A 25,821-nucleotide genomic window follows, 5' to 3' on the forward strand; every position below is an offset into this window, starting at 1 on the left:
GTGGGGTCCCTCAGTCTGGCCTGTGGGGATTGGGCCGGAACCAGCAGCCCAACATCCCCTGAGGGGTCCCTGAGTGCAAGAAGGCAATCTGCAAAGTTACTGTTACTCGGCAGCTCCTGCATTGAGCGTCTCCCCCCTGGTGGTCATTGCATGTCATAGCTACCAGTCAGAGTGTCTGCCCCCTGGTGGTCATTATGCATCATAGCTACCGGTTGTAAGGTCAAACAGTCAGACCAGCGGTCGCCAACTGGTGGTCCCTGGACTACTGTTGGTCCGTGAGGTCCGAAAGGTTGGTGACTGCTGGTTCAGACAGTCACTTAGGCTTTTATATATATATATATATATATAATTTTAGTTAAACTAGTCCATTGATTAGAATTAGTTACCTACTACATAATGAGGTCTTTATGCACTGGGTGATTTATGGCTTAAACTGTTCAATTCAACAAATATTGACTGAATCTTGTGCTGGGAATCATAGGATGCAAAGATGAGTAAGACAGTTTCAAAGCATTTACAATCTACCCAGGAGTCAGGCACATAAGCAGAATGATAGAATAATTATTAAAGAACTTATTACCACTAAATTGATAATGCCTAAATAATATATATATATGAAAGCCTAAGTGACCATTACGATTGAACAACCAAAATGACCAGTCACTATGATGTGTACTGACCACCAGGGGGCAGACGCTCAATGCAGGAGCTGCCCCCCTGGTGGTCAGTGCACTCCTGCTGTGCTCATGGCTGGCAAGCACAGCTGCGGCAGCGGGAGCCTCTCCCGCCTCTGCGGCAGCACTACCGAGTGGCAGCACGGCAAGCGCAGTGGGGCGGGATGAGCGGCAGCAGAGCTGTGTCCAGCCCCAGCTGGGGCTCCTCCCCAGCCACCTGCTGCTTTGGCACTGCTACATCCCTCGGGGGGATGTCGGATTGCTGGGTTTTGGCCCGAATGCAAGAGGGCACAGGCCAGGCTGAGGGACCCCACTGGTGCATGATCCTGTGCACCAGGCCTCTAGTACAATGAAATAAAATAAGCATGGGAAGGAGAATAGAGAGCATTACAAGAGGACGTGTCATTCAATCTGGATTTTGCTGATTTTCAGGCTGAGGGACATAGGAGAAACCAAAAGTAAGGAGCTGTCTGAGCAGAATGGAAGCAGACTCCTCATGCGTGTTTGTAATGTAGAGTATGGGGAGGGTTATAGTGGTGATGAAGTGATCTGGGGTCCAGGAAATTTTTACTTAATTCTGAAGGTTCTAGAAAAGATTCTAAAAAAGAAAAGTAACAACAAAGAACCTGGACTTTAGGAAGATAATTCAGGGTAAAGTTTAAAGAATAAACCGAAAAAGTATAAAATTAAAAGTGGAGGCTGATTAGGTGACTACTGGATAGTTTATACAAGCTATATTAGTTCCTCAAATAGGTCAGTGGAAGGAAAGTGAAGGAAAGAGAGATGCAGCAAAGAAATAAAATGGACAGCACTTAAAAATTGAGAGACTAAGTATAATGGTATTATAAATAAAAATAAAAAACAAAGAAGGTTTGAGATTAGCAAAACTTAATTTTTACTGGAATGAGGTAAATAATCAAAATAGAAAGATAAGCTCTACCCAACTTATGTACTACTTGGTAATGATAAATGATATACATTCCATGTACATGCTATAATAAAAGGCCAACATTTATTACTTGATAGTTATTCACACAAATAAATACACTAAACTCAATATGCCTGAAAGCAGGAGTCTTTTAGAAAATCAAAGTTTCTACTACATAAAAAGTACCTAATAAAAGGCTACTACAGGTGAGAAACTGGTTCCAGTACATGAAAACAGCATGTGAGTGCTTCTTTATTTTTAGCTAGTCATTTTCCAACTCACTTTAAAGCTACTTGTTCAGATTACTCAGTGTCTGAATTATAACTTGATGAAAAGAGAGAAATGATAACACTCCTTAGAGGTTTTGTTGTTGTTGCCATTCAGCATAATGTAATTAGTATGCTACACAAGAAGCTTTGTGGCACTGCAATACAATACTCCCTGACCTCCTGGGGATACATGGCACGAGGAGGGAGCACAATTAATAGAAGCCTTTATGGTATTCTCTTAATCTACTGAGGTTTCATATTTCTTCTATAATATGTTCCAGGAAAGTGGGGAGAATCTCAACTTTGAATGTTGTGAAGTAATTCCTTGTTGAATTGTGCTGTAATGAAAGGTCAGCACTCCTGCAGTGCTAACTAGCAGGAGCTTTGTTAATTTTTGTGTGCATTAAGACTCCCTCAGTTAATACAAGACTTTAATGTAGGAAAGAATGTCATCAAGATGAAAATGTGGGAAAAAGTGATATTCATTTGAAACAAATTTTAACCATATTTTAAAATTATTGTTTTAAATAGAAAGGTACTGATTAAATACAAATTTAAAACAAATTTTAAGTACAGGACAAATATTAATTCAGTTATCTTAAGCATTTTTATTATCTCAAACTAGAGGCCCAGTGAACGAATTCAGGCACAGGCGGTCCTTGGCCTGGCCAGTGATCGGGGCCGATTGGGGCCGTCTCGCCCAGTCCCTACTGGGGCCAGCCAGCTGGGGGGAGGAACCACGGGAGGTTGGCTGGCAAGGGGAAAGGGGGGGGACCGCGGGAGGTTGGCTGTGGGAGCGCACTGACCACCAGGGGGCAGCTCCTGCGTTGAGCATCTGCCCCCCCTGGTGGTCAGTGCACACCATAGTGACCGGTCATTTAGGCTCTTATATATATATAGACTAATGGCCCGGTGCACGAAATTCGTGCAGGGGTGTGGAGGGTTCCTCAGCCTGGCCTGCACCCTCTACAATCTGGGACCCCTCGGGGGATGTCCGACTGCCGGTTTAGGCCCATAGGGATCGGGCCTAAACCGGCAGCTGGACATCCCTCTCACAATCCGGGACTGCTGGCTCCCAACCGCTCACCTGCCTGCCTGCCTGATTGCCCCTAACTGCCCTCCCCTGCCGACCCAGTCACCCTCAACTGCCCTCCCCTGACGGCCTGGTCCCCCTTAACTGCCCTCCCCTGCAGGCCTGGTCGTTCCCAACTGACCTCCCCTGCCAGCCTGGTCGCCCCTAACTGTCCTCCCCTGCAGGCCTGTTTCCGCCCCCCCCCCCCCCCTCAGCTGCCCTCCCCTGCTGGCCTGGTCGCCCCTAACTGCCCTCCCCTGCCAGCCATCTTGTGATGGTCAATTTGCATATTACCTCTTTATTATATAGGATTATTGTATTATTTTCCATGCAAACAACTGCAAACCTACTTTTGCCACACTCTATAAATGCAACAAATAAGGACTGAAGAAGAAAAATCAGCCATTCCCACTATGAGATGATATACAAGATTCTTTCAGAGAAAATTGATATTACAACGCTCTTATAAATGGGATAAGAACAAAAGTCACTAACATTTTCTCTTATTAGTGATTGTAAGTAAAAATCACTTTAAAGCAAAGGAAAACAGGTATTCAGGTTAGGTCAGGGGTCCTCAAACTTTTTAAACAGGGGGCCAGTTCACTGTCCCTCAGACCGTTGGAGGGCCGGACTATAGTTTAAAAAAAAACTATGAACAAATTCCTATGCACACTGCACATATCTTATTTTGAAGTAAAAAAACAAAATGGAAACAAATACAATATTTGTATTTGCATGTGGCCCGCGGGCCGTAGTTTGAGGTCCCCTGGGTTAGGTTATATCAATTTAAAGCTAGATACACAGGGTGTTTTACTTGTTGACACCTTTTCTCAAAAATATTATTTTAAATAAAGGCAGCAACACAAAATAATAACAAAGATTGAGAGATGGACAAAATTACCTGCTCTACAACTGGGAAAAGACAGCAGATCTACAACAGAGAAAAGTCAGCAAGCATAGTTGGTTCACGTGCCTATAATGATTACATATGGGAGAAAGGACTTTCTTATCAATCAGTTTTAGACGTCTGTCTCCTAAACCTAAACAAGTTTGGTGGCAGCAAAACATCTCAAGCTGGTCATCATTTAGGGCAGAGCAAGAGCCTTTAAAGAAAAAGAACAAAACCGTCCTGTGACAGCTTGTCAAGACCATACCCTGGGAACTTCATCCACTGTCAATCCACAATCTATGTCTGAACCAAGAGGTCTGATGTTGTCCAGATCTTGGGATTTACTGTCAAAGGCTTTTTAAAAAAGAGGTTCATGTAAGAAACAGAGAGCGTATGCTGGCAAGTAACAATATTACCACAGCTGTCAAGATGATCTGTTTGGTGTTTTTCTCCATTCTGCTATCGTGCTTCTTTGCATTAAATTAGAAGATAAATAAACAGCTTTCAAACGCTTTTTGCTGTCAAAAGCTTGACAAAAGTCCCAAACACAAGCATGCTGCTGGGATTCACCCACCTGTAGCATGCCTTGACCATTTCCTTCTATGGTACCTTCATAAGTGACATGCAGTCGAGTCAGGGGTTTTTCACACCTATAAGGAAAAAAAATTCCCTTATTTGTTTTTTTAATGACAGGTATTCACTACAGAAGAATTTTAAAATATAAATTATCTATTAAAAAATTTGAAAGCACTCCAAATTTCAAAAGCCAGAAACAGATGCCTACTGTTAACATTCTTGGTACAGAAACAAACATTTTCTAATTCAAATATATAAATATACATTTTTAAATTAAAATGAGATAATATACTTTTTTGAAACCTGTTATTCCCTACAAAGTATCAAAGTCTTTCCTCTTTAAGTGTTGAAAAACTTAAAATATAAAAGAATTAAGATCTATAAAATTTTATTATTATCCTAGAGTTGATAACCTAATAAAAAATAAAGAAAAAGTTGGTAATAAATCACATATGATTCTCAGATGGGCTCTATTTTCACTAGTTTGATAACTGTGTGTGTCGGGGGGATATGTCTTGATGAAAATATATGCCACAGAAATTCTGATCTATAGTATTTTTACATTAATAAAATTGACAGATGAACCTACTACCGGTAAGTCACAATTATTTTCTTTCATTTCCATACACCATGGTCACTGAGGTGTTTATGAAGTTCAGGACACACTACACCTTAACATAGTCAATATTTTAAGTGGAAGAGGTTTGAGAAAACAGCAGAAGAAGGTCACTTGAACCTCCCTTCTTCCCTGAAACAGGCTATGAACCCTCATATGAGAGGTACCTTCCTTATACCCAGAGGAAAACAGCATCCTTATCTTTAAACACAAAGGGATCCCAAAAAGAATCCTAACAAAGACAAAGGGGCCATGGTATCTCCAACAGTTTACTATAATCGCCTCCTATCCCTCAATCCATCCACAACTGTCTACTCTCCATCAAACCTAGCCTAAAAGTACATACGACTATTTCATTAGGTCTTCCTTTCCTTATGAAGGCTCCCATGTCATGTAAACTTATATAAAATAAATTTGTATGCTTTTCTCCTGTTAATCTGTTTGGTCAGTTTAATTTTCAGACCCAGCTAGGGATCTTAAGAGATTCAAGGAAAAACTTTTTTCTTCATTAGAGTGTTTATCAGGCTTACATTATATTAAAAAGCCAATTCCATTTGACTAGTTTCATGACATTTTTCCCTAGATTTTCCCCTATTACTTATTATATAAAAATAAAATTATAATAGAATGTAAAAGATGAAACCCAAACCCCTAACTTTTATAAGGGTGGCATTAATTTGGGAAGGGGGATACGGGAATTTATACACACACACACGCACACACACACATACACATATGTACACACACACACTAGAGGCAGTTGCAGGAAGATTCCTGCAAGAAGGGGGCTTCCTTGGGCCTATTCCTGCAAGAATAGGGCTTCCTGAGGCCAGAGCGAAGCCGAGAAGGGAGCGAAGCCCGCCCTTCTCTACTGCCTCGCTCCCTCCTGTTTCCGCTGCCTCAGCTCTGCTCCCATGGGCACTGCCTCGGGACACTCCATCAGCGGCGGAGCAGCGAGGCTGGATAGCTGCCGGAGCGGGCAGATCGTGCCTCGCAGCTCGGCCCCGCGGCCCCCGGCCAGGTGGACAAGCCCGAACATTCCAGCGGCCCTCTGGCAGCCCGGGAGCCCTTGGGGGATGTCCACTTGCCCGCGGGAAGCAGGCCTAAGCTGCAGTCGGACATCCTTAGCACTGCTGAGGAGGCGGGAGAGGCTCCCGCCACCACTGCTGTGCTGGCAGCCGTCAGCCTGGTTTGTGGCTGAGCAGAGCTCCACCTGTGGGAGTGCACTGACCACCAGCGGCCAGCTCCTGCATTGAGCATCTGCCCCCTGGTGGTCAGTGTGTGTCCTAGTAACCAGTCATTCTGCTGTTAGGGTCAATTTGCATATTACCCTTTCATTATATAGGACTAGAGGCCCGGTGCACAAAAATTTGTGCACTGGCAGGGGGTGTGTGTCCCTCAGCCCCACTTGTGCCCTCTCACAGTCTGGGACCCCTTGGGAGATAATGACCTGCTGGCTTAGGCCTGCTCCCAGGTGGCAGAGGGCAGGCCCAATCCCTAGGTGCAGCCCCTGGTTGGGCTCAGAGAAGGGCTGATTGGGGAGTAGGGGCGCCTCCCCCTGTCATGCACAGAGCAGGGCAGATCGGGAGGTTGCGATGCCACCCTCTGTCACGCTCAGGGTAGGCCGATTGGGGGGTTGGGGCACCGCCCCCTGTCACACTCAAGGCAGGGTCGATGGGCAGGTTGAGGCGCCACCCCCTGTCACGCACAGAGCAGGGCCCATCAGGGGGTTGGGGCGCTGCCCCCTGTCACTCACAGAGCAGGGCCCATCAGGGGGGTTGGGGCTCCATACCCTGTCACGCACAGACCAGGGTTGATCAGGGGGTTGGGAAGCTCCCTCCTGTCACACACAGAGCAGGGCCCATCAGGGGGTTGAGGAGCTCCCCCCTGTCACTCACAGAGTAGGGCTGATAGGGGAGTTGGGGCACCGCCCCCTGTCACACACAGAGCAGGGCGGATCAGGGGTCTGGGGTGCCGCACCCTGTCACACTCAGGGCAGGGCCAATGGGGAGGTTATGGCTCTACCCCGTCACACACAGAGCAGAGCCCGTGGGGGGCGGGGGGTTGGGGCGCCGCACCCTGTCACACACAGAGTCGCAGGGAGATCAGGGGGTTGGGGAGCTCCCCCCTATCAGGCACAGAGCAGGGCTGATCAGGGGGTTGGGGTACCTTTCCCTGTCACGAACAGAGCAGGGCGGATAGGGAGGTTGTGGCCCCGCCCCCTGTCACACACAGAGCCGCAGGGCGATCAGGGGGTTTGGGCGCTGCCCCCTGTCACGCTGATCCTGGTGCTGGGAGGCATATTACCCTTTTACTATATAGGATAGAGGCCTGGTGCAAGGGTGGGTGCCGGCTGGTTTGCCCTGAAGGGTGTCCTGGATCAGGGTGGGGGGCCCCACTGGGGTGCCTGGCCAGCCTGGATGAGGGGATGATGGCTGTCTGCAGCTGGTCACACACCCTTCAGGGTGGGGGTCCCCACTGGGGTGCCTGGCCAGTCTGGGTGACGGGCTGAGTGCTGTTTTCAGGCTGGCGGGTGACTGAAGCTCCCAACTGCACCTTTTTTTCTTTTCTTTTTTTTAATTCTGGGCCAGCTTTAGCTCTGAGGCTTGGCTCCAGCTCTTAGGCCTCAGCTGCTGAAAGCAGGTATCTGGTTTGTTTGGGTTCTATAATCGAAACACTGTTTCAACTCCAGCTCTGAGATCCCGGCTGGCTGAAAGCAAGTTTCTGGGGTTTTGTTTAGCTTCTATATTTGTAACAATGTTTCAAACTACAAGCTCAGAGGCCGGCAGCAGCAGGTGGGGAACATTGGAGTCCTTTGTCACTGAAACAAGCAAGCCTCATGTTAGTTTCAAGCTGCCTGGCTGCCGGCCGCTATCTTGGCTGGCAGTTAATTTGCATATCGCCCTGATTAGCCAATGGGAAGGGTAGCGGAGGTACGGCTAATTACCATGTTTCTCTTTTTTTAGATAGGATAGGGCCTGTTGCACTGGTGGGGCCGGCTGGTTTGCCCTGAAGGGTGTCCTGGATCAGGGTGGGGGTCCTGCTGGGGTGCCTGGCCAGCCTGGGTGAGGGGTTCAGGGCCATTTTCAGCCTGCCTACAGCCCCTTCAGGGTGGGGGTCCCCACTGGGGTGCCTGGCCAGCCTGGGTGAGGGGCTGATGGCCATTTTCAGGCTGGCCATGGCCCCCAGTGACCCAAGCTCCCAGCCTCTCCTTTTTTTCTTTTTCTGGGATTTATTTATCTTCTATAATTGAAACTTTGTACCCTTGAGCATAGCCCAGTGCCGGTCTGGGCAGGTGGGAAGCTTGGCTTTCTCCATCGCCTCCTTCTCGCTCCAGCTCCATGGCCACTGCCATCTTAGTTGGGTTAATTTGCATACTCAATCCTGATTGGCCGTTAGGTGTGGCTGGTGGGCGTGGCTTGAGTGTAGTAGAGGGGCGGTTAATTTGTATGCTTCCCTTTTATTATATAGGATATATATATATAATATTTCCTATTGATTTTTAGAGAGAGAAAGGGAAGTAGGGAGGGGGGATGGAGAGAGAGAGAGAGAGAGAGAGAGAGAGAGAGAGAGAGAGAGAGAAAGGAAGATAGAGATAGAAACATTGATGTGAGAGAGACACATTGGTTGGTTGCCTCCTGCATGTGCCTGGACTGGGTCAGGGATCGAACCTGCAACTCAGGTATGTGCCCTTGAGTGGGAATCGAACCCACGACCCTTGGGTGTGCAGGCCAATGTTCTAAGCCACACTGGCCAAGGCAACAATTACATATTTTTAAAAACAGTTTAGCTGAGGAAGCACTATTTACTTACTGTGACTTGCTTTTTTCCTGGTTTCAATGAGTCCAAATACATTTCAGACTGATAGCCTTAAACTCAGAAGGTAAGTCAATATATGTTCTGTTATAAGAGTTTAATTTGTATTAACTCATTTAATCCTCACAACCCTATCACTCCCTGCTTTCACAGATGGGAAAACAAGGCACAGAAAGCAGTCAAGTTACCTGCCCAAGGCTAGTAAATGAAGCAATAAGGATTTAAACCCAGGTAGCCTAAATCAATGGTTCAAGCTCTTAACCAGTATGCAATACTTTTAGAATAAATTACATTATAAATCTCTCGTAAAAACTGTATTATAAGTTTGACTTTTTAACTTTCTTTTAGGGGGGGAGTCCCCACTTTTCTAGTCATTTTATTCCAAAGGAGACCACCTTCGAGGATACTACTGAAAAGCTAAAAAAGCATGATCCAGAAACCTCTGGTATGTCAGTCAGGATTTCAAAACAGAAATCTCAACTGTTGTCAATGATTCTCTATGACTGAAGTTGTCAACTTACAGCACAGTTCTCAATAACATTATGAAATAGCTAAAAAGGGGGCGGAGGTTTTGTTTTTTTAATATATATATTTTTTTATTTTAGAGAGGAACGGAGAGAGAGAGAGCAATAGAAACATCGATGATGAGAGAGAATCATTGATTGGCTGCCTCCTGCATGCCCCCTACTGGGGATCAAACCCACATTCCGGGCATGTGCTCTGACCGAGAATTGAATCATGACTTTCTGGTTCATAGGATGATGCTCAACCACTAAGCAATGCCATCCAGGCAGGTTTTTGTATTTTTAAGCATCCTTCTAGCTTTTTAAAGCAGGTCTCTCCTTCTAGCCCTAGAAAATTCTCCATTTCACTGTTCCAGGAATCAAAGACACAGCCTATTCTGGCTGTCGGTGATTAACTAAGCCTGGCTAAGGGATTTACTGATAATCAAAAGGTTAACTATAACATGTCAGAAACTTGGTCATCAGAAAGCCTCTAACTTCCTGGCACCCATTTAGCCCCTCACTCTTGAAACACCAAGAATCCTCATCTCCTCTTCTTCCTTCCTCTATAAGTGAATGCATGTTTCTGGTTCTGTGGAGTCTGGGAGATGGATATTAATTATATTCTCTAACTCACTTATAAAGCAACTAAAACAAAACAGAGAACAAAAAGCTAGAAAGGCTACCAAGTTAAATTCTGTCTATCAAAGTTAAGGGGAGTATCTTGATCGTATTTAGGGGCAAAATTATCTCACTGACACAACACCTTGCAGATCTCTGCATTTTGACCTATCCCTTCACTCCCAGATGGCAATGTGTAAACGAGTGTACTTTCACATTAGAGTCAAATAAATGAGGAATGCAGAGGCGATCCTGAGCTGAACTGAAAACAAGCCCTCTGAATGACCTATAAAATCTACATGGAAGTGACATGAACAAAACATCTGTATTCCTATTACAGACTAATTGAAGATCTAAGAAGAGCAATCCTCTGTACCCTGACCTGGCAGAGAACATAGCAGATTGTTACTTTTAAATCTAGGCACCATATTTTAAGAGGGACCAATGGTCTGGGGTATGTAAATAGCAGAAATAAAGCATTTAGAATTTATATTATATGTGAAATAGAAGAAATGAGTAAGGTTTGTATGTACCTGTGTGCATTGTTTGAGGTGTGGTGAGTCAAGAAAGCATTAAGATACATGAAGGAAGACTAAATGTTAAAGAAAATTAAATTTACTTATTGTAGCTCTAGAAGAACCAGGAATGGGAAGAGAGGGATTATTGGAAAGACAGACGTTTTCAGTGAATGACAGTATTAGATAGTAACACAAGCAGCTGAGTGAGGTGAAGTTGTGTACTTCCCACCACTGAAGCTGCCTGGTCTCCACCTGTCATAGGTAGTACAGAGCTGACAATATTTTTAGTAGGCCCCTGGACCCAATGATTTCCTGGGATAACTATAATCTCTAAAATGCTGTTCATGACTCCAAAATGCTGTTCATGTTCTCTTCCTTTTGGCTCAACTTTGCTTTTGTTTTTCTTCAGGTGTTTGGTCTTTTATCCATTTCTCCCTATTAATAATCATCTCAGCCATGCCGTCAGCCTCCTAAAGTAAGCTTATTTTTCTTTCACCTCGCAATTAAACATGTTTGATGAACGAAGACAGCATGGGAGAGCCACCTAAGCAGATGTGCCTTCTTAAGTTAACTCCCTTAAGAGTGAGTCTCTTTCATCACTTATTCCAAACAAAACAATTAAAAACTACAATAAAAATTATTAGACCTGCTAGCGTGGCTCAGCTGGTTGGAGCATAGTCCCGTGCACCAAAGGGCTGCAGATTTGATTCCCAGTCAGGGCACATACCCAGACTGTGGGTTTGATCCCTGTCTGAGCTCGTATGGGAGGCAAGAGATCCTCTCTCTCTCTCTCTCTCTCTCTCTCTCTCTCTCTCTCTCTCTCTCTCTCTCTTCCTCCCTCTCAAAAATCATTTGCTGCAATCTTAATAAAGACATTTCCTCGGGTGAGGATTAAAAAAATTTTTATTAGAATGTGAAAATGAGAAGCAATGGTTAACCAGAATGCACACTAAAATTTGCATTTAGTATGTCTAGTCATGTCCTCACATGCATTGAAAAAGTCGATCCATTCTACTTTAAGTGCTTTGGAGATTTGCTCTAGACTAGGAAATGTGTTAACTATTCCAGGACACTAAAAAAGGTACAAATCTGATGAACTCAGATTGGTTATTATTCTCCTCAGTATTTACAGATAAATAAGAAGAACAAAACAATAAATTAGCAACTTCCACAAAATTTGCCAATAGTACACATGGGCAGACAAACCTCAAAATTCTTATTGGGCAAATTCTAGGTAACTACTATTTATATTTTAGTTTAATAAAAAAATTTTTCCCACCCTGGCCGGTTTGGCTCAGTGGATAGAGTGTTGGCCCACAGACTGAAGGTCCTAGGTTCGATTCTGGTCAAGGGCATGTACCTCGGGTGCAGGCTCGATCTCAGGGTCCTGGTCATGGCGCGTGCTGGAGGCAACCAGTCAATGAGTCTCTCTCACATCGATGTTTCTCTCTCTCTGACTCTCCCCCTCCCTTCCACTTTCTCTAAAAATCAGTGGGAAAAAATCCTCAGGTGAGGATTAGCAAACAAACAAACAAACAAAAAATTTCTCAATCTTGTTCTCCAGGAAGAAAAGCCATAAAATATAAATACTAACCAAAAAAGGAGCTTATGAAGGAACAATAAATATTGGTGTTCCATTTAATATCAGTGCCTTCATGCACAAAACTCTTTACCTCTAAACAGGACTTTGTTTCAGAAGACAAAACTAAGGCAAAACAGTAGAAGAAGTCAAAGGGTTGCAGACTTTGATTCACAAGACATAACCTTTCTAACAATGAGAACTATCTAAGGGTCTAACAATGGATTTTGTTAGGTTCTTATGAGAAGAAACTGCCTAGCAAAACAGCAATTAAGAGTTTGGAAAACATCTTTCCAGGGGCTGTGAAATAAAATCCTCTCATGGTAAAAACAGTTCTTCTAATTCTAAGATTGCAGCATTGTTTTTATCATTACCTTTCCCACTCTGGAAAATCTTCAAGACTCTGTCTGGTAAATGTCACCAACCCAGTAGGTTCTACAAAAGCAATGAAAGAAAAACAAGTTTCTATTTTGAGAAGATTATACATATATTCAGTAAAAGAATGGGTCTAACAATGGCTATAAAACTAGTTTTGGAATACAACAGAAGATTGATTTAAAATAATATTATCCTTACAGTAGGAACTCTTTCTATGAAATAACATGTCCTCACTAAAACAAAAAAATACACAAACAGCAGCACAACAGGAGGATGTGAGTGCTGGTACTTTTTTAATGTCATTTTCTAAACTGCAAACACTTTTAAGAAATAATTTGGGGGGAAAGATGCAAATGGGTGTAGCTTACATAATAAAGACAAAAGTGGATTTTAATCTGTAGATGGACTCTTTCTCAAAGAAGAACTTTAACCCTACATCTAAAAACTGGTGAATGTATACATATTTATGTTTTATAATGAAAAAAAATGTCTAGGATTAAAAAAAGAAAATTGTTGGCATGCCTTTGGAGGTGACATAGCCAAATCCAGGGCTTAGATGATATGCAATTGCTCTTTTTATAAGGTGCCTTAGGCGGAAGGAGGAATTACTGTGTTCTAAATGATTAGAGAAGAAAGATGACATAGTTTTCAAGTAGCAATACATATAAGATCAAAACACAGTAAATTTTAAAGGATATGATCCTTTTTTGTTAGGTTTATTTTTTAACTAGTAGCAAAAGCAACAAATAAATCAGCTGGCCAAAAGTAATTTGTTTGATTCGATCAAAGAATAAACTAAAAAAGCCAGGCCATTTTTGTTTTCTCCTTTTGTTGTTTGTTTTGTTAAGCTCTTAAGCAAAGAGAAATGTCAGGAACTATTAGGGATAATGGTGGTAGAGTTCCAGTGAAAGCTTAGCAATCGTTTCATTCCTTTGGATGATTCTACATTTCTGTACTTTCAGTCACAAGCATTAATAACTCAAAAATCATATGGAGTATTTATATTAAAAAACAGAATTTTGTTAACATGAGTTATAAAATATTTAGATGTCTATCTTTAAGACAAATGGATAGCATATTTAAAACTCACAAGAAGTCAAACAATTCAAATACTAGAGAAGTAATTCTATTAATAGAAAACTAATGTTAGTATTATCAGTCACGAACATCAGTCAGTAAGAGAAGTAAGAACATTAAAAGTCCTTCATATACACTAGGAAAGATCAAAAGAAATTCATAAATGAACACTACTGGCAAAGCAAAAGAAAAGGCATATAAACATGGTTCTTAAGATATCTATACTAATAAAAGGGTAATATGCTAATTAGACTTGATCTCTTCCAGACAAAGCCATGGTGGCGGGGGCCAAGGCAGAGGCGGTTAGGGGTGATCAGGCCGGCAGGGGAGAGCAGTTAGAAGTGATCAGGCCAGCAGGAGAGGGCAGTTAGGGGGTGATCAGGCCAGCAGGGGAGCAGTTAGGGGGCCATCAGGCTAGCAGGGGAGCAGTTAGGGGGCAATCAGGCTGGCAGGGGAGCGGTTAGGGGGTGGTCAGGCTGGCAGGCAAGTGGTTAGAGGCGATCAGGCAAGCAAACAGAGTGGTTAGGGTCAATCAGGCAGGCCAGCAGTTAGGAGCCAGCGGTCCCAGATTGCGAGAGGGATGTCCAACTGCCAGTGGGATCGGGCCTAAACTGGCAGTCGGACATCCCCCAAGGGGTCCCAGATTGTAAGAGGGTGCAGTTTGGGCTGAGGGACCCTCCTCCCCCGTACACGAATTTCGTGCACCAGGCCTCAATTAATAACAAAAACACCTTGAGAGCATGCCTATTACCTTTTTTCCATAAAAAGGCACCGTTCATGCCAGAATAAGTTATTTTGGTTGATTAAATGTTTTCCTTAATAATTCAAAATATACACTGCATATGAATCATTAATTTTTAAATACTCCACCTATAAGATACTTTATTTAAAACTATATTGAAAATAATTTAATTCAGAAAGCCCTTTAAAAATCTTTCAGTCTCAAGATCCTCATTACAAATATTGATGTTTGGCAACACTCAAAAGTTGGTCCTGATGGAATTGTATTTTATCAATTCTAAAAGCACATTTTTTCATGTATTAAATTTCTGAAAATGAAATACATCTTTCATAGTCCACGGTATCTATCCATTGCATTTGGTCTGGATTAAAGTCAAACCTTTCCAGAGAAGATGTGCATCTGCTTCTGCCATCATCTAAGAGCACCACCAACCTCAGATCAGTCTGAAGTAAGCCCTCTGTTGCAGGCTTTTGTGGATCACACTGGTAATATGACTTTGGACCCCAAACTTGATTCACATTCTCAGAGGGTATTTTTTCCCCTCTCTCCCCAGTGCCAACATTGGCAGTGGTTTGCTTACTGTCCCTTTTCTGCACAGCCAGGTTAACTCCTCATGTATCCTTAGACTAAGGGTGTAGGCTTTTGGTGTGTCAGCTTTATCAGAGAGGTCTCCAACGATTCCCCATCCTGAGTGTTTTTTCCTTCTTAGTGGTACATAACATAATGGCACTTCCTACCATCTACAATATCCTAGATTTGATGAAATATATGGTACTTTAAATACATTTCTTTTTCCATCTTTTTAAAAACAATCTTTTCTCCTTAAATGTAAAAACACCTCAGTACAGCAGAGACAGACACGAAGGGCAAGTGGGTGGGTTTGTAATTTAATTGTTTTAAACCTCAAATGAACAGGACTGCTGCTGTCGTGCGGGATCCTCCAGAGACACTGGCTGCAAAGGTACGACCTCCAGCTGGGATCTCCGAATGACCCTGTGGCTGAGCTCACTGCAGCGGTGGGGCAGGGGCCCCTGAGCAGTGACAGTGGACAATGAGCCCTTGCCATCCCAGCGGTGCCAGACCTGGGTCTCCTCTGACTGGCTGGTGGGAGGTGGACCCTGCCCATCGATGTATTGAGGTGGATGTAGGCTATTCAAGCTGTGTCCTCTCCAATCACATGGGCATGTGGGTTCAGGATGATGGCATGAATGCACTTGCTGTTCTTGGACAGAAGATTCTCAAAGCAAAACTTACGGAAATTCATTCCCTCCACAAGGTTACCAAGGCCTTCAGGCTCAAAAGAAGTGAGTCCTGGATTACAAATCTTTGTGCAGGCCTCAAAATCTCCATTGTTGATGGCCTCAATCAGTTGTTCTGTGATTTGAATGATCTCCTGTTTTCCCAATATTGAGATACTTATCTTCAGTGGTGGTGTTGCAGTTCTCTGTGGAGTCCTTGATCCCATCTGTAATGTTGCCCACCATAGTGGTTTATGGCACCTTGTCACCGCCACCCGACCTCTTGCTCAATAGGCTTTAGGCAGCTGAAAAGTTCCTGAAGACAAGTAATGGTGTGAGGATGCCACCCTTCAGTTTCCTCCAGGCACTGAACTTACGCAAGCACTCCGCAGTCTCCTGATGATGTATCATGGATACCACCGTGGACCGTTAGCAGAACCATGGATGCTTGAGAGCCTGGTCAGCTGAGATATGTTTTGCAGGGTTGTGGTTAGCATCTGGTTGATCAGTTCTTGGCTTCAGGGGTCACTTCCCACTCTGGATGGGAAATCATAGGCTCCAGCCTTGATCTGCTGATATAGCTTCTGTTGGTCCTCATCCTGAAAGAGAGGATATCCCACCAGCAGAATATACAAGATGACTCCACAGACTCTGAAATCCACTGGTTTTCTGTAGGGATCTTTCCTCAAGACTTCAGGGGACAGCCCTAGCTTGTTTGCTCAGTGGATAGAATGTCGGCCCACAGACTGAAGGGTCATGGGTTCAATTCCGGTCCAGGGCACATACCTCAGTTGCAGGCTCGATCCCCAGCCCTGGTCAGGGCACATGTGAGAGGCAATCAACCAATGTGTTTCTCTCACATAGATGTTTCTCTCTCTGTGTCTCTTCCCTTCCCTTCCACTCTCTCTAAAAATCAATGGAAAAAATATCCTCAGGTGAGGATTAACAACAACAAAGAAGGCTTCAGGAGACAAGTAAGCTAAGGTGCCAGCAAAACCAAAGTAAGCCTGCTGTTCTCCCTGTACGTGGATGGCTAGGCCAAAATCAGCCAGCTGCCCGCAGCATCCTGGCTTTTACACACCAGCAGCAGTTTCTCGGGCTTCTGGTCCCAGTGGACAATGTCACGCTGGTGATGTAGTTAATGCTCTCCAAAATCTGATGTAAATAGTGGCTGGCATCAGCTTCATCGTAGGATTCTTTGGATATGATGTCTACAAACAACTCTCCACCAGTAACAAGGTCAAACACAAGGTAGTGAAACCCTTTTTCTGAAATACTGTGATGGGAATGCACAATGGATGTCTCAAAAGTCAACATATCCAGGCCTCACGTTCTAGTTTCTGGTGATCCCGGCAGACCAACTTCTTGGTATCGATTTTTGCTGCATACTGCTGCATGGAGGTTTTCTTCACACACCTGTGGACCACAGGAAAGCACCTTTGCCAAGCTCCTTGAAGAGCTGGTAGTTGTCGGTGAGCGTAGCCCATGCTGACATTGGTGCACAGTCACCATCACCCCACCAAGGGAGCACGAGGAGGAGACCTAAATACATTCCTATAGTTTCTATTCAGTAGACTCTAGAACTTCTATATAAGGTAATTATTAAACTGCAAACCTCTTTTATTCCACTTAGTATTTCCTCCTTAAGCCTGTAGCTTTACATCCTGAAAACCTATAGCATGTTTCTCTATATTTCCACAAAGAACTACATTACCACATATAGTAAAAAAGCCAGAACATAAAATGTCTAATTACAACTTATTTTTTCAGTGTGATTAATTTCTAACACTTAGGATGGTTTATAAATTTCTAGTTGAAAAAAAGAAAAACACACAAAACTTTAGCCTGGCCGATGTGGCTCAGTGGTTGAGCATCGACCTATGAACCAGGAGGTCATGGTTTGATTCCTGGTCAGGGCACTTGCCTTGGTTGTGGGCTCGATCCACTGTAGGGGGCGTGCCGGAGGCAGCCGATTAATGCTTCTCTCTCATCATTGATGCATCTCTCTCTCTCTCTCTCTCCCTCTTCCTTCCTCTCTGAAATCAATAAAAATATATTTAAAGAAAAATAAAACTTTAGCTTTTTTCCTCAAATTATTTAAAATCCTAAAATGTAGAAAGGCGAGCTAGCTTTTCTACAGGAGACTAGAGAAGCCTAGAGAGGATATACATGATTTGACTCCAAGGACAGAAACGTAAACACTGAATTACCTAAGTATAATAATGAAACTCATTCTATTTAGATTTAGAATAACAAAAAAGTACTTTTCTCTAACAAGTTATTACAAATTTTAATTTGGTGTTATGTATCATAGCCTGAATGAGCCTTCATTTTCCTTAATATTTTATTCTGTACCAAGCACAAAACTAAAAATTGATAAGCTAAGAAATAAATAAACCCGTCAAAGAAGCATATAAAAATTTTCCCTTAAATTCCCAAATCCTAATAATTGATTCCTTATAAAAAAAAAAGGGGGGGGGGACAATGTCCAATAGCAATACACTGGGGGTGGGGGGAAGGTGCCAATTAAATATACTATAATGAGAGATACTTACAAAAGGGAAAAAATGATTCAATGATATGTTTCAAGATAATCCCACAACCTGTATGACCAGAACTAAAAAGAATTCATTACTCATTTCACTTGACCAGAGTTAGCAAAAGCAAGCTTTTGAGAAGTTTTGGTTTGCTTTAAAACCAACTTGTAAGAAAAGCCACCCACTGGTAAAAGCTAATATTTATTAAGCATGTAACTTCATTTAATATTTACAACTAGCCTATGAGATAATTATGATCATTCTATTAAGATGAAGAAATTGAGGCTTAGAGATGTTAACAAAGTGTCTGTAGCTACGCAGCTCCTAGGACAGAAGTGGCAATAGCAATCTACGTCAGTGGTTACTAAGAGCACTGGTTAGATATTTACCACCACTGCCGTAGGGGCTGCAATTAGTCTCTGGGGAAACAAGATGGTTGAGGTTCAACAGGGGAAGACAGGCAAGTGAACACTAAGTGAAACACCGCTTTATAAGAACTCTGCAAAGGGTTTAAAGGGGACACAAAAGAGAGGGACCTGTAGGAAGACAATGAATTGCTTGACTTCTACAAATAAACTAACTATAAAAGTCAATGCTTCTTTAAATAAAGGACACCAAAAAATGCATTTCCTGGTCAACATACTTCCTTTTGAAAATATTAATTTGTTTTTATTCATGAAAACACATTATGGTATGTTACGCTGCTCTAATTTTAGAATATATAAGACCCACACACACTCATGGCACACATTTATGTATATACACATGTATATAAAATCTAGATTATAATGAATTATTTGGTTTGGGCAGGAAGGTGTACTTTGAACACAAAATGTTCTTGATCTGAACTGTCCCCCATCAGTGATAAAAATTATAGTTAAGAATGAAAGGAATTTACTTTTCTCTGTGACTCTTCTGAAGTAGCAGAAGAGCGTTTTAAGCTTCTCTGGTTTTCTTGAGGAACGTCCTTCAAACAACCTGAAAGAGACCAAAAACAAAGATTCACAAAGAACTAAATCTATATTACTACTCAGTAATAAAATAACTAATTCTTTCAGAAAGCAATTCTGTAATAATAGAGAACTGAAAACTGTTTGGATTCAAATGGCATCCGAAAGGACTGAAAGCAAGTAGAACCAGGCTTCTTAAAAGTTGTTCAAGTCAGCCCTAACCGGTTTGGCTCAGTTGATAAGAGCGTCAGCCTGTGGACTGAAAGGTCTCAGGTTCGATTCTGATCAAGGGCATGTACCTTGGTTGCGGGCACATCCCCAGTAGGGAGTGTGCAGGAGGCAGCTGATGGATGTTTCTCTCTCATCGATGTTTCTAACTCTCTATCCCTCTCCCTTCCTCTCTGTAAAAAAACAATAAAATATATTTAATAAAAAAAAAAGTTGTTCAAGTCAGATGGTACTCTAACAACTTGTCTCTCCAGTCTATCTTCCTCCAGAGAGAAGGCACCACCTGGTCCCCCAAAGACAATTAAGCCAGTGAATTAATGCTTGGTTTTTTCCCAATGGCAAATATATATAATTCACAATATTACTAGGCAGTTAAATGATTGAACAAAGACAGTATCTGAAAAAGGCTGCACATGATTGTTTGTGTTGGGGAGGCAAGAACAATAAGGACAATGACATGCAGTATAACAAGATGTTAGAGTAGAGGAATGACCAATCCTTGGAAATTAAACAAATATACTCTTTGCGTGGTAACCTGTTAAATAGCGCTATCCATCCGCCATCTGGTTTCCAGAAACCTAGACTTGTACTACTTTAGTTTTCTTTGAAATGATGTGGCATTGTTATTGGTAACACATTATGCAATTTGTCCCGAGGGAAAGAAAAGAAGGGCTTTAGAAGCATTTGACCTGAGTAAGTAGTTCACTAAAAGATTTCAATCACAAAAGCATGCTTTTAGGCACAAGATCTACTTTTCCAAAAGCACTGAAAAATTAGAGAAATTCTGTGACTATAAATAAGGAGATATTATTTATCTGCCTCTGGTCATATATCCTGGCTTTAAAACCAGAAATACTTCAAGTAAAAGTTCACTTTAACAAGCGTCAAAATGGATAAAATTTTTCATCAGAAAAGCACGTTTATATAACTATGCAGAAAGGAAAAAAGTTAATTTCATGAGAAAATCCTACTGAGTAAATAAAATGAATTAGAAAAAGGGAAGGAAATACAGATTTCAAATGACCTGTTTTCAGTGATCTGAAATTCTGTATTCAGAGTCAATTTCTGAGAAAACAATTTATCTGAATACTTATCTCCTAAAAAGAATACTAATAATAGAAAGCATTTTAACCAAATCTAAAATCTAACCGATTTTTCAAAAGAATTGTGCCTATGTAATAATTTTTACTCGCCTAACTTATTTTTCTAAAATGTTTATTACAAATATTCTTAAAAATTCAGCTGCCTGCCCCCCAAGAAAGGATATCTGACAGTGCGGTTTTCAGCTTAGTTTCTTCTGCAGTGTCAACCAGAATAGAGTTGGTTTAAATCAAAATGATGGTCAGAATAAAGAAGAAGCGACTTGGCAGTTTAATTAAACATCCTGTATGAAATAAATATGATTTACTAAATGAATACCTTGGAATCCATTGCAAAATCCTTTTCTAGGTTTACTCCTTAGTAGAGGGAAGCAGTATTAATATAAAGGCAGCCACCACCCTTTCTCAGAGATGAATTGAGGACTATACAATTCAATTAAGGAGGAAAAAGTTCCACTTCCACAGAACTGTTGCACTACGAGAAGAAAATGGCTGCTGAACTTAAGAAATAATTTCCCAAAACATAAAAATATCCCTAATTTCTACATGAGATCAGCTATATGTAAAATCACATAAAATGTCACATATTTCATAACCATGATGACAAATTATTAACCTTAGGAGTCTCTTGGGACTGCAGATTTATTAACCTAAGGATATGACTTCCCTGAAAGATGATGTGGCTATTACCACCAACTACAAATGAGCACCACTGTTGATTTTGCAGGTCCAAACCTCAGAGGTACAAATCAAGCAGAACCTCAATGTATTCTGATTAATCATTGTGTGTGAGTTTCACAGCCTGATTTCAAATCACTATGTAACCAAATATGCTTTGCCATCTTCCTTGTGAAGCAAGGACGTGTGTGGGGGTTGGAGGCACAGAGGAAAGGGGGAGGTGGAAAGAAAGTCGGGGAAGATGAAGCAGGTTTAAAACTTATGCCAATTCTCAGACTTCACTGCTGTGAATTTTTATAGTACTATGTATAGCCACCCAGATAAAATGAATTACCCTGGTATGGAAGCAAGTGAAAAATACCATAAAAACACAGGCAAACAGCATTAGTGAAAGTTATCAGAAGAGTGATGTATTATCTGAGGAACAGTTCTAGGGAGAAAGAAGGAAGACAAAGGAACTGAGGATGGAGCCAGAAAAAGGAGAGCGACAGAAAGACACTAGTACAGCAGGGAAGACTAAGAGGGAAGAAAGGGATAGACAGAATGGGGCTGGAGACCAAGGGAGAGTCTGAGAAACAAACTCACATGCAAAGACACTCAGAGAGACAAACACAGAGCCTTCAAGAGAGACAAGAGACTGGAGACAATTAGATTTCTCATACTAATCAAGCACCATCCAATTTTTTTTTTTTTACTTCCTAACACCATTTTTTTTTAAAATTTAGATTTCCAGGTCGTGGGTACGTATATTTGAAGGCATATTTTGAGTCAGCAGGCATGCATGTAAACATGAACATAAATCATGCCATAATAACCCCTCTGCATATAGGGAAGACATTTTGGCATTTAACTGAATAATTACAGATTATTAAAGAAAGCAAACAGGAAAAGTTTGTCAGGCAACCTCAGCTTTGTTCTAAAAATACTTTTGATTTTCAAGGGAGTAAGTCAATCAGAGTTGATACTTATTAACTGGTATTTTTCTTTCCATACATAGAAACATCTGTAATAATAAAGAGCTAATATGCTAATTAGACCAAATGGTGGAACGACCTTCGGAATGACCAGTGGGCAGGGCAGCAAGGCTGTGGGGCCACAAGGCAGCCAGGGCCAGGAGTGCCAAGGTAGCCGGGGCTGCGAGGGCCGAGCCCCTTGCACAAATTTTATGCATCGGGCCTCTAGTAGTTTCATAAAATCTTTCCCTGAATGACATATTGATAACATTACTGGAATTGGATTACACACACACACACGCACACACACGTGATTTCAAGTTAAGGATTAATTCCATTAGTACACAGTAAATCAAACCCAAAGCACTATAACCTCCACTATAAAATGGAAGCAAATGATAATCTGAAACCCAGCCAGAAAGTCCTTTCTGCCATATGGCCCCAGTAGCATTTCCAATCCAGAAGAGGCAGATGTAAAAGCCTCCTGGGCTGACCACTGCTGCAGCACACAATTAATCTCTGACCATCAGTTTCTAAGCAATCTTAGAAGCATCGATGTTAATCACATTGGGAGCCTTTATATGAATGTTTAGGCCCTGAAAGGCAAGCAGGAGAAAAGGTCACGGATATTTAACATAACTAAGCAGGGCTGGAAGAACACAACAATAATTTAAAAAGGAAGACTTATTCCATTTATTGACGTCAGCCTCCCACCACAAACTCTTAACCATTTTTCTTATTCAATCAACTAGCTAGTCATACCTCTTTTGAGACTAAATATGCATGAGTGCTCACACACGCATAGATTCCAACTGCCAGAAACTATAATCATAAATAGCAACTATGCAAAAATGAAAACACAACAACATGTTCCATAATCAGCTTACCAAATGGCTCATCAAATTAGGTACTTGATCTTTCATAAGCCACATAAAAAAGGGGAACTTTGGGTTGTGTTCTGTTTCAGAAGCACACTCAGAGCATTTTGTTCTTGAGAGGAAGCAAGACATAATGAAAGAGCACTGAGTTTGAACAGAAGACAATATTCAAGTCCCAGTTCTGCTGACAAGTCATTTACTCAAACTGAACCTATTAGGACAAAGCTTCCCCACCTAGAAAAGTGCATCGATAGAATCAAAGTGAGCTGCTGTCAATAGACTGCATCAATGATCATGTATAATCCAGGTTCTTGTTGATTGCTAGTTTAGGCTTATAAAAACCCCTGCCATCCCAGCGAGAGGCAAGTGCAGACATCCTGGCTGCTGAAGAGTCCCTAAAACGACTATATAGACTACCACGGGCTTAACCTGCCATAGTTAATTTTCAGTGTTCTGGTGACCAAAAGAACAACTGTCAGCCAGGAAGACAAGAGTATGCCTGTTTCAAATCATCAGCAGACCTGCTTAAATTCTAATTTGGTAAAAATGCTACTAGGATACTGTAAGTTTCAATTTCTCATGGTCACTTTGGATTGACAGATGGCTTTGGTTCATTTTACAGATCAATAATTATTTCTAAGGGTAGTTCTAATTTCTTATTAGCTCTGAGGTAATAAGTATTAATACAGTTCATTGAAAGGAGGCTATATAGTAGAGTGATTAAGGTAGTGGTTCTCAAACTTCCTAATGCCGCGACCCTTTAATACAGTTCCTCATGTTGTGGTGACCCCCAATTTCATCGTTACAATTTGAACATAATTAAAGCATAGTGATTAATCACAAAAACAATATGTAATTATATATGTGTTTTCCGATGGTCTTAGGCGACCCCTGTGAAAGGGTCGTTCGACCCCCAAAGGGGTCGTGACCCACAGGTTGAGAACGGTTGGATTAAGGGATACAGCTTTTAGAGGCTGCCTATGTACTCCTGAGTTTGAATCCCAATTATACCAGCTAGCTCTATGCCTTCATCTCCTCATCTGAAAAAATGAGAAAAATACCTAACTTATAAGAGTTAACACAAAGATTAAACTAAAAATAGCACAGTAATTGGTAAATGGAAAGTACTTAATATTAGCTATAATAAAGAGATCATCTCATGCAGAAAAATTTTCAGATAATGTTAAGTAAGCCAAGGGATCTGTGCAGAGGTAAGGCATTCTATAATAGCCAGCAAAAACACACAAGTCATTTACATAAAATGCTCACATTGTTCTAGTCCATATTCCCTTCATTAAGAAAAGTGGCTCAGCCCTGGCAGATTTGGCTCAGTGGTTGAAGCCTTGGCCCTCGGACTAAAGGGTCGTGGGTTCCATTCCTGGTCAAGGGCATGTACCTCGGTTGCAGGTTCCTCAGCCCGGGGAGGAGCACATGCAGGAGGCAACCCATCGATGTGTCTCTCTCTCCTGTCAATGTTTCTCTCTCTCTCTCTTGTCTTTCCTCCCTTCCATCTCTCTCTCTCTCTCCTCCACTCGGGGAGGAGGGGGGTCCCTCAGCCCAGCCTGTGCCCTCTCGCAGTCTGGGACCCCTCGGGAGATAACGACCTGCTGGCTTAGGCCTGCTCCCAGGTAGTAGAGGGCAGGCCCAATCCCTAGGTGCAGCCCCTGGTTCGGCTCAGAGCAGGGCTGATTGGGAAGTTGGGGCGCGCCCCCAGTCACACTCAAGGCAGGGTCGATGGGGAGGTTGCGGTGCCACCCCGTCACGCACAGAGCAGGGCCAATCAGGGGGTTGGGGCGCTGCCCCCTGTCACTCACAGAGCAGAACCCATCAGGGAGGTTGGGGCTCCATACCCCGTCACACACAGAGCAGAGTCCGTGGGGGGAGGGGGGTGTGTGGGCGCCGCCCTCTATCACCCACAGAGCAGGGCCGATCAGGGGGTTGGGGCGCCTCCACTGTCACACTCAGGACAGGGCCGATGGGGAGGTTATGGCTCTACCTCATCACACACAGAGCAGGGCCTGTGTGTGGAGGGTGCGGGGGAGTTGGGGTGCCGCACCCTGTCACACACAGAGTCGCAGGGCAATCAGGGGGTTGGGGAGCTCCCCCCTATCAGGCACAGAGCAGGGCTGATCAGGGGGTTGGGGCGCCTTCCCCTGTCACAAACAGAGCAGGGCAGATAGGGAGGTTGTGGCCCCGCCCCCTGTCACACACTGAGCCGCAGGGCGATCAAGGGGTTTGGGCGCTGCCCCCTGTCACGCTGATCCCGGTGCCGGTAGACCTCGCGACTCCACTGATCCCGGTGCTGGGAGGCATATTACCCTTTTACTATATAGGATAGAGGCCTAGTGCACGGGTGCGTGCAGGCTGGTTTGCCCTGAAGGGTGTCCTGGATCAGGGTGGGAGTCCCGCTTGGGTGCCTGGCCAGCCTGGATGAGGGGATGATGGCTGTTTGCAGCTGGTCACACACCCTTCGGGGTGGGTGTCCCCACTGGGGTGCCTGGCCAGTCTGGGTGAGGGGCTGAGGGCTGTTTGCAGGCTGGCGGGTGACTGAAGCTCCCAACCACTCCTTTTTTTCTTTTTTTTTTTAAATTCTGGGCCAGCTCTAGCTCTGAGGCTTGGCTCCAGCTCTGAGGCCTCGGCTGCTGAAAGCAGGTATCTGGTTTGTTTGGGTTCTATAATCGAAACACTGTTTCAACTCCAGCTCTGAGATCCCGGCTGGCTGAAAGCAGGATTCTGGGGTTTTGTTTAGCTTCTATATTTGTAACAATATTTCAAACTGCAAGCTCAGAGGCCGGCAGCGGCAGGCGGGGAAAGTTGGCTTCCTCTGTCACTGAAGCAAGCAAGCCTCATGTTTGCTTCAAGCTGCCTGGCTTCTGGCCGCCATCTTGGCTGGCAGTTAATTTGCATATCGCCCTGATTAGCCAATGGGAAGGGTAGCGGAGGTACGGCTAATTACCATGTTTCTCTTTTATTAGTGTAGATATATGCAGAGCCCATGGAC

General features: G+C 43.1%; 1 protein-coding gene and 1 pseudogene across 4 annotated transcripts in view; both read right to left on the reverse strand.

Annotated features, from left to right (window-relative positions):
* Positions 1 to 25,821, reverse strand: part of PARG (poly(ADP-ribose) glycohydrolase) — a 182,060-nt gene that overhangs the window by 52,629 nt on the left and 103,610 nt on the right. For all 4 annotated transcript variants that reach the window (XR_009448338.1, XM_059662103.1, XM_059662102.1 and 1 more), the window contains exons 10-12: positions 18,932 to 19,011; positions 12,436 to 12,496; positions 4,407 to 4,482 (exon numbers count right to left, since the gene is read on the reverse strand). Coding sequence is in view for 3 of the 4 variants with exons in the window: in XM_059662103.1 (XP_059518086.1) it covers positions 4,407 to 4,482; positions 12,436 to 12,496; positions 18,932 to 19,011 (217 nt within the window). In the remaining variant the exon portion in view is untranslated. The remainder of the gene's footprint in view (positions 1 to 4,406; positions 4,483 to 12,435; positions 12,497 to 18,931; positions 19,012 to 25,821) is intronic.
* Positions 14,672 to 17,528, reverse strand: LOC132214731 (calcium/calmodulin-dependent protein kinase type II subunit gamma-like; annotated as a pseudogene).

This window comes from Myotis daubentonii, chromosome 13, assembly GCF_963259705.1.
Source record: "Myotis daubentonii chromosome 13, mMyoDau2.1, whole genome shotgun sequence".
NCBI classification, from domain to species: Eukaryota; Metazoa; Chordata; class Mammalia; order Chiroptera; family Vespertilionidae; genus Myotis; species Myotis daubentonii.